The sequence below is a fragment of the Sus scrofa genome, chromosome 17, assembly GCF_054392235.1.
Source record: "Sus scrofa isolate SSC_HxYL_T2T_F1_AM1 chromosome 17, Sscrofa_HxYL_maternal_Yorkshire_Landrace_v2.0, whole genome shotgun sequence".
In the NCBI taxonomy this organism is placed as follows: Eukaryota; Metazoa; Chordata; class Mammalia; order Artiodactyla; family Suidae; genus Sus; species Sus scrofa.
The window spans coordinates 59,292,107-59,307,358 of NC_139399.1; the positions used below are offsets into that span (position 1 = coordinate 59,292,107).

At 54.4% G+C, this 15,252-nt stretch overlaps 1 protein-coding gene across 1 annotated transcript; it reads left to right on the plus strand.

Annotated features, from left to right (window-relative positions):
• The first annotated feature begins 2,233 nt into the window (after window positions 1-2,233).
• SNAI1 (snail family transcriptional repressor 1) lies at window positions 2,234-8,261 on the plus strand. Its single transcript, XM_021077961.2, has 3 exons — window positions 2,234-2,397; window positions 3,177-3,704; window positions 7,287-8,261. The coding sequence occupies exons 1-3, from the start codon at window positions 2,316-2,318 to the stop codon at window positions 7,469-7,471; spliced, it is 795 nt and encodes a 264-aa protein (XP_020933620.1). The 5' UTR covers window positions 2,234-2,315; the 3' UTR covers window positions 7,472-8,261.
• The last annotated feature ends 6,991 nt before the right edge of the window (window positions 8,262-15,252 follow it).

Genomic DNA, 15,252 nt, shown 5'->3' on the forward strand with positions numbered 1-15,252 from the left:
ATACCAGAGGGCCCCACCCAGACTAATCAAATCAGTAGGACTCTGGGGGTGGGGCCCAGGCTAACGTTCCCTCAGGGAATCTAATCTGCAGGTGGGGGCTGAGAGCCTCTGGGATGCATTTGGCTTGGAAGTAGAATTGCTGGGAAGAGAATCACCTGTTATTAGATGATGCCAAACTTTTCCAAAGTGGCTTGTCCCTATGACACTCTCACCAGCACAGGACAAAAGCCCTCCTGCCTCCACATCCTCAACACTTGCTATTGACCACATTTTAACTTTTTATCTTTCTGATGAGTGTGAAATTGTATCTCACTTCGGTTTTAATTTGCATTTCAGTCATTACTAATGAGGCTGAGCAGTTGTCGAAGTTCACACTGAAACAAAGACTGCAAAGGAGCTAACCAGGTGAAGATCTAGGGGGAAAGAGATTGGGGGGGGGCAGGGATGATGAACAGCAGGTGCCAAGGTCCTGTGGTGGGCCAGGGCTGGGATGTGGAGGAACAGAAAAAGGGGCGGGGAATCATAGTGCAGGGGAAGCGGAGGAGAGTGGCTCCAGACAAGATCAGCAGAGGTCAGATCAGCAGGTGGAGGCCTGTGGAGAAGAGAGCTTTCACTCTGAGGCAGATTGGAACAGGGGAGGGTTTGAGCAGAGGGACACAGCCTTACTCTCTCCCTCTGGAGGCACGTGGAAAATAGGGACTGGAACTAAAGAGATGTAGAAGGGGATATATTCTTCCTAAAGACTGCCTATGCCCTGTCCCCCACCTTACCCTCCCCTCACCAATTAGAACAGGGTAAGGAAGATTGTTTTGTTCACCGCTGTTATGACCCAAACAGACAGTTGTCCCAGCCCTGTTCTAGGTGTGGAGTGGAGAGGCTTACAGGTGTTCATGGTCCTTGCTTCACAGGTGGGAACAAGTTGGGTGGGGCTTGTGGATTTATCTCTGTGCCCCATCTCTCCCTCAGGCCTGGCATAGCTCTCAAAGTTGGTGGGCTCACAGGAACGCTGAGCGCAAGGGTACAGCTGTCCCCACATTGAATCAGTCAGTGCCCTCCCACCCCCTGCCCCAGGTGGAGCCCAGCATTAGGTCCTTCAGACAGTACTGCTGACCCCAGACAAGCAAAGAGACCATGGCAGCCCCTGCCTTCCCTTCTTCTTTTTCCCACCTGCCCAGTCTTTCTCAAACTCTCAACAGGTCCCTCCTCAGCTGAAAATTCTTCCTTGGCTCCCCAGTGCCCTTGGGGCAAAGTCCAAACTCCTCCAGGCCCTGGACGCCCAGCAGACCTGACCCCTCTGCCCTGCACCCCACCCCCATCCCTGGGAGCTGCTCTCAGCGGCTCTGAAATAGTTACTGATTCCTACCTCAGGCCTTTCCCCTCAGTATTTCTTCACTTCCTCTGGGAAGCTGCCCCCGACCCCCTGTCAAGTGACCCGCCTCTTGACTGTCACAGTGCCCTGTGGTCTCCCCCTCCTCCCCCCATCAAAGCACACTTCCCTTTGCATTGGAATTGTCTGTTTACTTCGTCTGTCTCCTCTACCGGACGGGGTGCTACCTTTGGGCAGAGACCCTGAGTGTTTTGTTCAGGGCTGTATCCCCAGCTCCAGGAACAGTGCCTGGCACGTTAGTGGGCACTCCGCAAACATGTGATAATTGAGGGAACGGATGCATTTTTTTCTAGATGATGCCCGTTTGCTTTGCAGAAAAGGCTGTGGCATTGCACACGGCCAGCAGCCACCTGAAGGTGTCCATTGCCTATCTCCCTCCCTCGTCAATCCCACGCTCTTTGCGAGGCACCCTTCGGGCAAAGGAAATTTCCCACCCCTTCCCAAACCCGAGGCGGTGGCGGTTTTTTCGGAAAGTCAGGTGCCCAGACCCACGGCGCGTGGCGCCAGGGGGCGCCAGAGGCGGGCGACTGTGCCACGCTGAGCTGGCGGGCGCACGGGTCCCGAAGGGGGTCCGGCTTAGGCCGGGGTTCCTGGCGCCACGCCTCCGGCAGCCCGCAGCGGAGCGAGGAGAGCAGCGCCCTCAGCCCGGCGTCCCAGTTGCCCCACCCGGCTCCCAGCGCCACGCGGCGCGAGCCCCGCCAGCCCCAGGCGCACCTGCTTGGGGCGTGGTCTCCGGCGAAGGCCCTCCTTGATTGGTTTGGAGGTGACAAAGGGGGCGTGGCAGCGCTCGGCCCCCGCCCACACGCTGGTGGAGTACTTAAGGGAGTTGGAGGCGCGTCTCCACTCACAGCGCAGCTGCACGGCCTTGCGGGTGGAGGGCCTTGCGATCCCTGCGCGACCCCGTGACCCCCCCGCTGCTTCGGCCACCATGCCGCGCTCTTTTCTCGTCAGGAAGCCCGCCTGCTCCCGACGGAGGCCCAACTACAGCGAGCTACACGACTCTTCTCCAGGTGAGTGGATGGGGTGCCAGACCCCCGGGGGGTTGGGGGGAGCACTCGGTGAAGGCTGCTTGGTGCGGGGGCGGCATATGAGGGGAAGGGACTTGGGGTCAAAATCGAGGGCCCAAAGTCGAGGGCCCAAAGTCGAGTCAAAGGATACGGCCTGGAGAAACGTGGAGAGGGATGTGACTAGCCCCGGGCAGGTGGATCTGGGAGATTGGGAGAGGGCTTTTAGAGGGCGGTGGTCTTGGGCTGAGGGGACTTTTTAGGCGCCGAGAGGCGGGGAGCCCCAAGAGCACTGAAATGGGGGGAAGAGGCTTGTGTCTGGATACCCGCCGGCCAGTGTCTGGGAAGAGTCCGGAGTCCAGAGGATTTGGGGGGAGGGGGCAGGAGGAGAGACGTGTATGGAAGGGGGTCTGGGACAAGCGCAGTGCCTCGGCAGCCGAGGCGATTAGGGGCCAGGGTGCTGGGGTCTTTCCTCAGGCTGGGGACTTGGTCAGCTCAGGAGGAAGGAAACCTAGGAATGACCTCCCTGAGCTGGAGGGATCCTTCCTGTAAGATCTGGAAGTTGAGATGGAAGAACGGGTGACCTGGCTGAGGAGTGGGCTCTGCCAGGGCAGAAACCTGTCTTTTACTCATTTAAAAGCAGTAACCCTCTCTTATTCATTTAATAAGCACGGAGTGCCAACCCCACTCAGCCCCTGGCCCACATCAGGCAAATGTTTGCTGACTGACAGACTGACTGACCAACTTAATGCCTAACTTTGCCCTTTTCTCTGTCTCCCCACCAGAGTTCACTTTTCAGCAGCCCTATGACCAGGCCCACCTGCTGGCAGCTATCCCACCTCCTGAGGTCCTCAATCCCACCGCCTCACTGCCCACGCTCATCTGGGACTCTCTCCTGGCACCCCAAGCCCAGCCGATTGGCTGGGCCTCCCTTCTGCCCCAGGAGATCCCCAGGGCTGTCGAGCTGACCTCCCTGTCTGACGAGGACAGTGGGAAAGGCTCCCAGCCCCCCAGCCCACCCTCACCGGCTCCTTCGTCCTTCTCTTCCACCTCAGCCTCCTCCCTGGAGGCCGAGAGTTATGCTGCCTTCCCAGGCTTGGGCCAATTGCCCAAGCAGCTGGCCGGTCTCTCCGTGGCCAAAGACCCCCAGTCTCGCAAGGCCTTCAACTGCAAATACTGCAACAAGGAGTATGTCAGCCTGGGTGCTCTCAAGATGCACATCAGAAGCCACACGCTGCCCTGCGTGTGTGGCACCTGCGGGAAGGCCTTCTCCAGGCCCTGGCTGCTGCAGGGCCACGTCCGGACCCACACCGGTGAGTACCCTGCAGGCTGGCTGCCTTTCTGACCCTCCCATGCCTTCTCTGCCAGCTCTTGCCAGACAGGGTGTGCTGTTTTCTGGTTGTAGAAACTGAGACCCCCAGTCTCCTGACTCACGAGTTCAGGGGCCTGACTCTGAAACCTTTGACGGAAACGTTTCTTCATTCATCAGCCCAGATGGGCTGAGTAGATAACTCAGTTCCTCAGCCAAATGGGTTGGAGCTGGATATGGGAAAGGTGTAACCAACACCTTGCTGTTGGGACCAGGTGTGAAGGGGCCCACCCTGCTCCACCCTCCTCCAGCCCACCCCCACCCCCACCCTAGCCAGACAGGATGTTGTCAAGACTCCCCACTAGGCTCTGAATCCTGATTGGGGATCTTCCCCAAACCTTGGGCTGAGGTTCCTCCTCTCTGAGCCTCAGCACCCTCCACCGTAAAAGCATAAGAACACCTTGGAGGGGTTTCGTGCCAGTTAAACGAAAGAAAGCATACAGACAGCACCTGGGACAGGGCTTGGTACCTGATCAGCACCCACAAAAGTGGTTGTTGGTATTTTTTCTGCTTCCATGCTGTGTGCCTTTGAGCAAGTGATTTCACCTCTCTGAGCCTCTCTGATAACCTTATCTATAGGCTGGATTATGATAGTGTTTTGAGGGGGGCCATCTAGATTCACTGGCTCCTCAATCACTTTATAGTAATTTATTATCATGTTGGCTCTCAGATCTTCTCTTCCCTCCCTCCCTCGCACTGTGGTAATAGGTAAACTTAATTCTGTCATACAGACCCAGGAAAACCTTTGCTAGCTGAAAACAGTTATATCTTAGTGTTTAAAAAACGCTACACTGATTGTGCCGAAAATTGTGAAATGGAGCCTGTTCTCTCCTTTAACTTTCTGGAAATGCAGAAAAAGTAGCCACTGCACCTTTTCAGAATGTGACTCGTGGAGGCCACCCTGCTCCCGGCTGCTCTTTGGAGAGTGACTGTTGAGGGAGAAGAGGGTTCAAGGGTCATGACTGTTTGGGGGTCAGGCCGGCCGTGTTGGAGACTCAGTTCTGGCATTTCCTGGCCCGGTGGCTGACCTCTGAGCCAGTGGGGGTCAGCGGGGGGTGGTTCGTGAAGCCTGGCATTTTGCAGGCACTATTTGGTGTCATCTTACTCCTACCAGGGGGCCCAGGCATCCCCGTAGCTTGCAGACCCTGGCTCCCCACATCTTACTCGGTGAACAGATAGCCCTGATTTTAACATGTAAAAGTCCAACTGCCTGGCCTCTGCCCTGGGTGCCAGCCTAGCTGATGGGGTCTCTACTGGGGTGTGGGGGGGAGTCGGTGCTCCCCTGGGCCCCCCAACTTCTTTCCCTTCCCATTCGGACATTATTTTAATGTAAAGGCATGGCTCAGACACAAAAAGCCTGTTGAAATGCACCATTGCCATCCTCATCGACTCCCATTGTGTGCCTTAATGGTGGGCCCGGGGGGCGGGAGCTGGGGGGTGGAGCAGGTGCACGGGGCAGCGGTGCCCAGCACCTGTTCCCAGCCACAGCTGCTGGCCCACAGTGTGTCAGGCCCCTTTAATCCAGGGAGTATCACATGTACAGTGCCCCCCTCGGCGGCCTTTGTCCCCGCCGGCCTGGTGCCGATTTCACACTCTGCCAGGAGCACCATAAAGGGCTGGGGGTGGGGGGTGGAGGTCTGCTGCCTCCTGCTCTCGCACTCAGACCTCCACCCCTCATACATCCCTTCAGGCCTGCCCCTTTGTTCAGGTTCGGGATTGATCTTATGAAGCCTAAAGATAGGTGCTCAGGGCTCCCTCCACCTGTGCCCAGGCCATCAGCCCTGGGAGAGAGGTGCCGGCATAGTTCCCATCTTACAGGTGAGGAAACTGAGGCCCAGAGGAGGAAGTCCCTTACCCAAGTCAGAGCTCCTTGGCTCAAGCCAGGGCTCCTTCACCTCCACCCAGGGGTTGGGAGGGAAGTGGGGGTACGCCACGCCACGTCATCCCCTTTTCCAGATCTGCATACCCTCGGCCCCCAAGCTCACAGGGGAGCGTGTGGATGAGAAAGATCATCTCTCAGCCCTTGACGAATGCAGTCCTCAAACCCTGCAGGCCTAGTATGCAGAGGCAGCTCAGGGACGACAGGGCAGGCTACTCAGGCATCCCTTCCCCAGTCCTCTGGCTGGGTCCCAGCTCTGGCTCTGCCGGTGGCCTGTTTCCTTGTATACCTGCCCCAGGAGACTGAGCCCATGAACGTGGTTCCAAGGTGGGCCTCAGGCATCTGATTTCTGGACCCCGCCCTCCCCTGCTGTGCACTGAGCTTGGTGCCCCAGGCACCCAGGAGGCTGCTGGAATTCATTCATTCCTCCCCGGCTCTTAATTCCAGCACCAGGATTTAACCAGTGGGCCATGGCCTAGGGGCACAGAAGGGTGGGAGTGCGCGGAAAAATGATTCAGTATGATAGAAGGGTGCCTGGCACGTGGTAGGAGCTTGATTAATATTTTTCTAAATGAGTTACTCTTCTGACTTGGTTTGGGAAATGCTGGACCCCAGGCAAAAACAAAGCACAGCATTTGATGTCTCTGGAGTTATATTTTCTTGATTGGGGCAGGAATTATGAAAAGTTGGTGAATGGTGTTTTCTGGTGGTGATTGAGGGGTTGGGGTCTACTGAGTCCTTGAAAAAAAAGGACTCGTTGCACAGGCACTTATTGAGCTCTTACTGTGTATCTAACCCCTTGTGCAAGACTTTTCCCAGCACAGCCTGGCCAGGCAGGGGGTGTGAAGACGGCAGGTGGGGGCTTTTTAAAAGGAAAGTCGTAAGAGGTTTCTGCAGCCTCTTGGGGGTCCTAGGCCTTGGTTTGGAGGCTTGGAATGGATTCAGAGTCAGGAGGAGGGGGTCTTGCCTTCCTGGGTCTCAGTCTGACTAGGGACAGAGAGACTTAAAACCACCCTGCGTGATCAGCATTGATGACTGACTCTTGAGCTTTGTCCCCAGAGGAAGTAAAGCCAGGAGTGATGACACCCATCACAGCCCCCTTAACTGAGAGGAAGTCTGTGTAGTGGTTACAATCAAGGGTGCAGGAGTTCGGGCTGCTTGGTTCTTGCCGAGGTGCTGCGTACTCCCTGTGCCTCAGTTTCATCATCTCTAAACTGAAGGCAAAGGCAGAGTTAAATGAAATAAGTGTAAACTGCGTCTCCCTCTCGCTGACGCAACGCGTTCAGCAAACGCAGTTGCCATCGTTGTCGTCATTGTTGAGCACGTCCTGCCAGCATCACAGGAAAAATTCATTCAACCTTCTGATTACCAACCCCTGTGAGGGGGGAAGAACAGCTCCATTTTACAGATGAGCAAAGGGAGGCTGGGGGAAGCTGGCTGATTTGCTCAGGGTCACACGGTGGGAAGCAGCAGCTCTGCCTGCCAAATCCAGGCCTTTGGGTGCTGTCTGGCCTGGCTTTTCTGTGTCATGGGTCCTTGGAGGTTGGGGTGAGCCTGGTTCTGCAGGCCGGGGGTGGGTGGGGATTTCAGTAACTGTCAGTTGTTCTCGCAAAGGGACTGAGTCTCGCTCCTGTCCTCTCTCCCCAGGCGAGAAGCCCTTCTCCTGCTCCCACTGCAGCCGCGCCTTTGCTGACCGCTCCAACCTGAGAGCCCATCTCCAGACCCACTCGGATGTCAAGAAATACCAGTGCAAGACGTGCTCCAGGACCTTCTCTCGAATGTCCCTGCTCCACAAGCACCAAGAGTCGGGCTGCTCAGGGGGCCCCCGCTGACTCTCAAGGTTCCTTCCCGCCTCTCCAGGCTTCACCCGGCCGCGGCCTCCTCCAGGTCCAGAAGGAAGGCCCGGGCATCCTCCTTACTGCCACAGAAGCCCCGGCTGAGCTCGGCCTTCTGGCTGCGTTGGTCCCAGGACTCTGAGGACCGTTTCCCAGGGCTCTGCTCCGGTGCCTCCCTGGGCTCTGAGAGGCCTTTCTGTGGACGGCTGAAGCCGCTGCTCTGGAGCATTCCATCTAGAGGTGGCCTTTCTGTGTGGGTTTGTGTATCTAAAGCTGTTTTGAGCTCCAGGACAAAAGCCGGCAGACTGATGGGAAGCTCCCACCCCATTCAGGGGGCCCCAGTGTCCCCCACAGGCACCCTCCGGCCACCCCTCCAGGAGGTGTGACTAACTATGCAGTCATCCACCCCCAGGTGCACCTGCGGGGGTGGTCGCTGACACAAGGACTGTGTCTAGACCCCAGGATGCCCCAGGGTCTGGGCAGCTATTTCAGCCTCCTGTTTGTTATGGTGGCACCTGTTTCACGGGCAATTTAACAATGTCTCAAAAGGGACTGTGAGTAATTGCCTTCACTTGTTGAGGGCCCAAGTGGGGCGCTTCAGCCCCACCAATGTGTCTCCCGGAACTATTTCTGGGGCCCGACAGGTGGGCCCGGGAGGAAGATGTTTACATTTTTAAAGGTACACTGGTATTTATATTGCAAGCAACATTTTGTACTAAGGAAACGTTTTGTATCGTTATATGTACGGTTTATTGAATATCAATAAAGTGGTTAATTTATATATAAATACAGTCTACTTGGTTTTATAGTGGAGTGGGCATTTTAAAAGGCCTGTAGACAGGGATTCTGGAGCTCAGACACTCCTGACACAGCCTGAAGTCTTGTCCTCTTAAAACATCACATGGCTTTGGACCTCTGGGTTTGTCAGGGCCCTTGTTTGTGCAGATGTGGCTTCCTCGGAGCCTGGATGTCCTGTCCCATGTGGCGGTGGGGAAACACCTGTGGGCCAGTGAGCAGTCAGGCTGCATGTGTGCAGGTTTCTTCTGCTCGCCACTGTGGCCCTTGCTCGCTCTCTCCCTCTCCTACTGGAAGAGGACCTGGCCCACAGGGTGAGCAGCTGGCTCCCTGGGCCTTATCAACTGGGCCTGCTGTGGGGCTGTCCCCAGCACTGCAGGTCTTTGGCGGAGGGAGTGGCTGCTCCCTGTGAGAGAGTGGAATGCAGTGAGCAAGAAGGGGACAGAGGACGTCCTTCCTGTTTCCAAGGGCTCTGGCCTCCCTGTCGGACCCACACCTCTGTCTGGCCGCTGGGTACCAAATGGCCTTTGATGCAAGGAAATTGGCTGGCTGGAGCCGGGAGGGTGAGAAGCCAGGCCAAAGGGTAGGGGTCATTCTGCTTCCTGCTTGAGGACAGGACGGGAAGACGGTCCGCTTGCGTCCCTGGCTGAGATAATTCACTCCCGGCTGCCGGCTGCCTGTCGTGGTGACCTCACCTCTGGGGCCCTCCTGGGGCCAGGAGAAAATGAGTGTCCTTTTTGAGCACAAAAGGTGCTGAAGGTGCCAGTTTCCTGCGGGGAGCTGAGCGGGCGTCGCAGGCGTCCCAGAGCCCCAGAGTCAGGCCGGGGGTGGGGGAGCTTCATGTTCCAAAGGAGAGATGATTCTTTCTTCTAAACAGGAAATGGTGACCCGCAGGCCGGGAGCAGCCCTTAATGACTTGCAGCTTTCCTCCCAAAAGAAAAAAAAAAAAAAGTTCTCTAACAATCGCCAAATTGTGGCCGGCCTCCCTGAAGGGAAGTGAGGGAGTTGGGGGGATGGGGGGTGGAGCATCAATTTGCTGAAGGCCTACTGTGTCCTACGTCCCTGGGTATCAAATCCGTCCACCCCCAGTAGGTGCAGAGATGGATGGTGAATGAATAAATGATTTCTCACACTCCTCGAGGGATGGGCCTCCTGGAAACCCCCAGCCAGCTTGCAGTGTGGGTCGGTGCACACAGGCTCCCAGCGAGCGTCCTGGACTCAGATAGGCCCGGCTGCCCTGGCTCGCAGAGTCAGGGCTCTCCAGCCCCCGCTTAGGAACCCCCCCCCCCAGTTTCTGCCTCTAAAATGGGGTGATGATGGTGCCTTCCTCCCCGGAGACTGTGAAGGGAGGGTCATTCAGGCGATCTGGATGAGCACTGTGTGTGCCAGTCCCTGTTCTAGGACCCCGGGGTTATAGCCCTGAACAGAGAGGCAGTCCCTGCACTCAGGGAACTGAGGTTTTAGCGGGGGAGGCAGAAAACAAACAAGTGATTAAATAAACAAGCTGCTTTCCTACGGTGACTGCCAAGATGGAATTAAAGACAGTGAGCCTGTGCTGGAGAGGGAGGGTGGGGCGCCCAGCGAGTGATAAGGCGGGAGAGCTGGAGTCCAGTACCCATCCCTGCGGAGACCTGGAGGAGGAGGAGCGCTCCAGCCTCGGGAGGGAGCAGCCAGTGCAAAAGCTGGCATGCGCTCGCCCCCCTGCCGAGAAAGACCAGGGTGGCAGAGGGAGAGCAGGGTGGGGCTGGCCAGCTGGCCCAGAGCCTGCAGTGCTTGTGTGGGTGGTAGGAGCGGGTCGGGATTTTGGTCCAGCCCAGAGGGCAGCCACAGGGGCATGTAAGCAGGGGAGCCATCAGTCCTGCTGGACTTTCACACTGATTTCCCCCGAGCCTGGGGGAGACTGGAATTAGCCAAGTCAGAGGAGGAAAGAAATGAGGGCTGGGAGCCAGTGAAGGACCCAAGGAGAGAGGATGGCTTGCTGGCCTGGCCCAGAGTGGTGGAGGCCTGGGAGGGAGGGTTGGATTGGAGCAGCCTGGCAGTTGTGCCTCCAGCCCTGTGCCTGGCACACCTGGACGCTGGTGAGGAAGAGTTATTTGGAGTAAAGGAAACAGACTCACATATTTTGAAAAACTTACGGTTACCAAAGTTAGGCGGGAGGGATGGACCGGGGGTGTGGGATGGAAATGTTGTAAAATGAGGTTGTGATGATGGTTGTACAACTAGAACTATCAGAAAAGTCATTGAATTAAAAAAAAAAAGACATAGGAGTTCCCATCGTGGCGCAGAGGAAACGAATCCGACGAGGAACCATGAGGTGGTGGGTTCCATCCCTGGCCTCGCTCAGTGGGTTAAGGCTCCGGCGTTGCGATGAGCTGTGGTGTAGGTCGCAGACATGGCTTGGATCTGGTGTGGCTGTGGCTCTGGCCTAGGCCAGCAGCAACAGCTCCAATTAAACCCCAGCCTGGGAACCTCCATATGCCGCGGTGCGGACCTAAAAAGACAACAAAAAGAAAAAAGAAAAAAAATAAATAAAGGAGATGTTGGACCCGCTGACAAGGGTGGGGATTTAATAGTGAGGATGTGCCCACTTTCTGATGTGGAACCCCCCTGATTTTGCCATGTTTAGCCAAGTGAGGAAAAATGACACTCAGACCATCCTGTCTTTGTGGGAAGAAGGGTGGACTTGAGCGCGTCGTGCTCTCTTGGGTGTGTGTGCATACAGAGACCCTGGAAGGATTTACAATAAAACAACCAAAGCCGTCTCTAGGGGAGTGCAGGGAAGAAGGAGAGAGCAAGCAGACACGTTTTTTATTTTTATTTAAAAAATTTTTAAATTAAAAAAAATTTTTTTCGGCCACACCCATGACACATGGATGTTCCCGGGCCAGGGACTGAATGGGAACGGCAGCTGCAATCTGGGCTGCAGCTGCAGCAACACCGGATCCTTTAACCCACTGTACCAGGCTGGGACTCAAACCCACGCCTCCTGACAGAAAAAAGTGCAAGAAAAGCAGGAATCTTTCATTCAGATTCTTTTTTTTTTTTTTTGTCTTTTCTAGGGCTGCTTCCATGGCATATGGAGGTTCCCAGGCTAGGGGTCTAATTGGAGCTGTAGCCACCGGCCTACACCACAGCCACAGCAATGCCAGATCCGAGCTGTGTCTGCAACCTACAGCACAGCTCACGGCAACGCCAGGATCCTTAACCCACTGAGCAAGGCCAGGGATCAAACCCGCAACCTCATGGTTCCTAGTTGGATTCGTTAACCACTGAGCCACGATGGGAACTCCCTCATTCAGATTCTTCAAAATAACGTTTTATCGTGTTCATGTTTCCTCTCTCCATACACACACATGCACATACCCAGTTTTGTTTTTTTTGTTTTTTTTTAAGTCTTTTGTCTTTTTAGGGCCACACTCATGGCATATGGAGGTTCCCAGGCTAGGGGATGAATCGGAGCTGTAACTGCTGGCCTGCCACAGCCATAGCACAAGGGATCAAAGCCAAGCCTGAGACCTACACTACAGCTCACAGCAACGCCAGATCCTTAACCCACTGAGCGAGGCCAGGGATGGAACCTGCATCCCCATGGATACCAGTCAGGTTCATTAACCACTGAGCCACGATGGGAACTCCCATACCCAATTTTTTCTTTTTTCTTCTGGGACCATATGAGTACGTTGTAGACATGATACCCCTTTACCACTAAGTATTTAAGTGTGTCTTTCTTAAGGTGAAGAACATCCTCTCATACAACCACAGCTCAGTGACCAAAATCAGGAAATGCAGCATTAGTGCAATGCTATTATCTCATCCATAGTCACCACTGAGTCTTCCAACGGGCCCAGTGATGCCACCATAGCGCTCTGCAGGGGTGGACGGTGTGGGAGAGATCCAGATCACACAGGACATTTTCTTGTCCTCTCTTTCGTCCCTTTTATTCTTTTTTTTTTTTGGTCTTGTTGCCATTTCTTGGGCCGCTCCCACAGCATAGGAGGTTCCCAGGTTCCCAGGTCGAATCGGAGCTGTAGCCGAATCTGCAACCTACACCACAGCTCACAGCAACACCGGATCCTTAACCCACTGAGCAAGGCCAGGGATCGAACCCGCAACCTCATGGTTTCTAGTCGGATTCGTTAACCACTGAGCCACGATGGGAACGCCCCTCGTCCCTTTTTATTCTGCGGCGGCTCCTTTCTTGGTCTTTTGTGACTCTGACAGTCTTGAAGAAAGAGTTCAGGCCAAGTATTTTATAGAAAGTCCCCAGTGTGGACTTTATCTGATGCTTCCTCATGGTTAAATCTGGGTTCTGCCCTTTTGGCAGAACTGCAGCAGTGGAGCTGGGTCAGCGCAAGGTATCATGGGGCACATGACATCAGCTCGTCCCAGGACTGGTGATGTCAGCTTTGACCACTTGGTGAAGGTGGTGTCTGCCAGGTTTTGCCTGGATAAAGTTCCTCTTTTTCCCCTTTTGTGCTTAATCCGTATCTTGTGGGGAGACATTCCAGGACCACGCGAATATCCTGTTACTCCTCAAACTTCCACCCACGAGGTTTAGCCCTCGCGGGCGATTTCTGCCTAAATCAGTGATTACTATGGTGGTTGCCAAACGGTGATTTTTCTAAGTCCATCATTCCTTCTGTTCGTACTGGTTGCCTTTCTCCTGTGGGGAAGAACTCCCCTCCTCCATCTGGGCAGCGGCTCAGAGCTGTGGGGTTGGGAGGGATTGGGTGGGAGCAGCAGGGTCTGGCCTGGCCCTTAGATCCTCCCCTGGGTTTTTCTTTAAAATGAGTCCAGGAAATAAACTGGCCATAAAGCCGATCTCTGTGCAAGTGTCCAGGCAGGCAGGTCTGGGGCCAGAGCCACCTCTGGGCACATCTGGGCCCCATTAGTGATCCAGTGGCTTACTCATGGATGTTGCTTGAGCTGGGATGGGGGGTACTCTGGCGAGCAGCGGTCTGGGGCCTCCTTGTTCTTTCTTGCTTCCAAATTGTCAGTTTCACAAATGTTACGGAAATCGATTGTTTTATTTTTTAAAAAATTGAAAAGATTAGCTGTGAGACTGAAGTGAGTGTAATCCACACACCCTATGCTGATGCCTTTACTGTGAGGCTGCAAAGTGCTTTGTTTCCAACTTTCTAGGTTAAAAATATAAACACACACACACACACATATATATATTTACATGCACATATGGCTCTAATCTCACTCACAGGAAAAGCCAAGTCCTCACCTCAGCCCCAGACACCGGCAGGATCTGGCCCATCACCTCTGCCTCATCCCCTCCCCCACCCCTCACTCCCTTCCGTCGCGTGGGGGCCCCTCTGCCACCTCAGGGCCTTTGCACTGGCCTTCCTCCGCCCGGAAGACTCAGCCCCCAGAGAAGCCTCCTGGCCGGTCTCCCCTCAACGTCCCTCTCTCCCCGCATTCTAGCCCCCTCTCCTCTTGTTGCTGTTTTCCTCCATGGTCCTTGTCGCCCGCCACGCGACAATCCATGTATTTCACCGTCCACAGTTTCTCTGCCGACGTGTCTGCTACCAGAATATCAGCGCCACGCGGGTGGAAAGCTTGTCTGCTTTGTTCCCTGATGGATCTCCTGGTCGCTTACATCTCTCTTACAGGAAGCGCACACTCAGTCAGACTTTCCCGAGTGAAAACAATTAATGACCATATCGTCCCCATTCTTAGGGGCACCTTCTATGTGCCAGGCCCTGCGCTGAGCGCCTCACATAAATGAACCCATTAAACCTTCGCTAGGAACCCAAGGAAGAGGAAACTGAAAACCCAAAGAGGTTAAGTAACTTGCCCAGGGTCACAAAGCAAGTAAATAGCAGGGCTGGGATTCAAATTGAGTTCTTTTTGCATCTTTCTTTTTTTCTCTTTGGGCCGCCCTGTGCCACATGGATTTCCCCCTTCAGGGATCAGATCCAGCTTGAACCTTCATTCCGGCGCTGCAGAGACACTGCCCCAGATCCTGTTGTGCCTCAGGGGGAACGCCTTTATTTTTATTTTTAATTAATTAATTTTGGCCCTGCCCACAGCAATGCAGAAATTCCCAGGCCAGGGATCAAACCGTGGTGACCAGAGCCACGACAGTGACCAGAGCCACGAGGGAACTCCGAAAAAACTTTGAGTTCTTTTCTTATTGTTGTCATTTTGTTCTTTCTCCCTTTGGGGTGGGTGTAATTATAACTTTTTGTTTGTTTGGTTTGTTTTGTCTTTTTGTCTTTTCTAGGGCCACACCAGCGACATGTGGAGGTTCCCAGGCTCGAAGTCCAACCAGAGCTGTAGCCACCGGCCTGCGCCAGAGCCACAGCAATGCGGGACCTGAGCCGCATCTGTGACCTACACCACAGCTCACGGAAATGCCAGATCCTTAACCCACTGAGCAAGGTCAGGGATCGAACCCACAACCTCATGGTTCCTAGTCGGATTCGTTAACCACAGAGCCACGACAGGAACTTCTCCCCTCTTTATTTGTTTATTTTAAATTTTTAATTAATTAATTTAAATTACTCAAATGAATTTATCACATCTGTAGTTGTATAATGATCATCACAATCTGATTTCACAGTATTTCCATCCCACAGCCCAAGCACATCCCCCCACCCCCCAAACTGTCTCCTCCAGAGACCATGTTTTTCAATGTCTGTGAGTCAGCATCTGTTCTGCAAAGAAGTTCCGTCTGTCCTTTTTTCAGATTCCACATGTCAGTGAAAGCACTTGATGTTGGTATTTATTTATTTATTTAAATTAATTTTTTTTTTTTTTGGCCTTTTTCTAGGGCCGCTCCTGCGGCATATGGAGTTCCCAGGCTATGGTCTAATCGGAGCCACAGCAACGTGGGATCCGAGCCACATCTTCAACCTACACCACAGCCCATACCAACGCCAGATCGTTAACCCAGTGAGCAAGGCCAGGGATCGAACCTGCAACCTCATGGTTCCTAGTCGGATTCGTTAACCACTGAGCCACGACGGGAA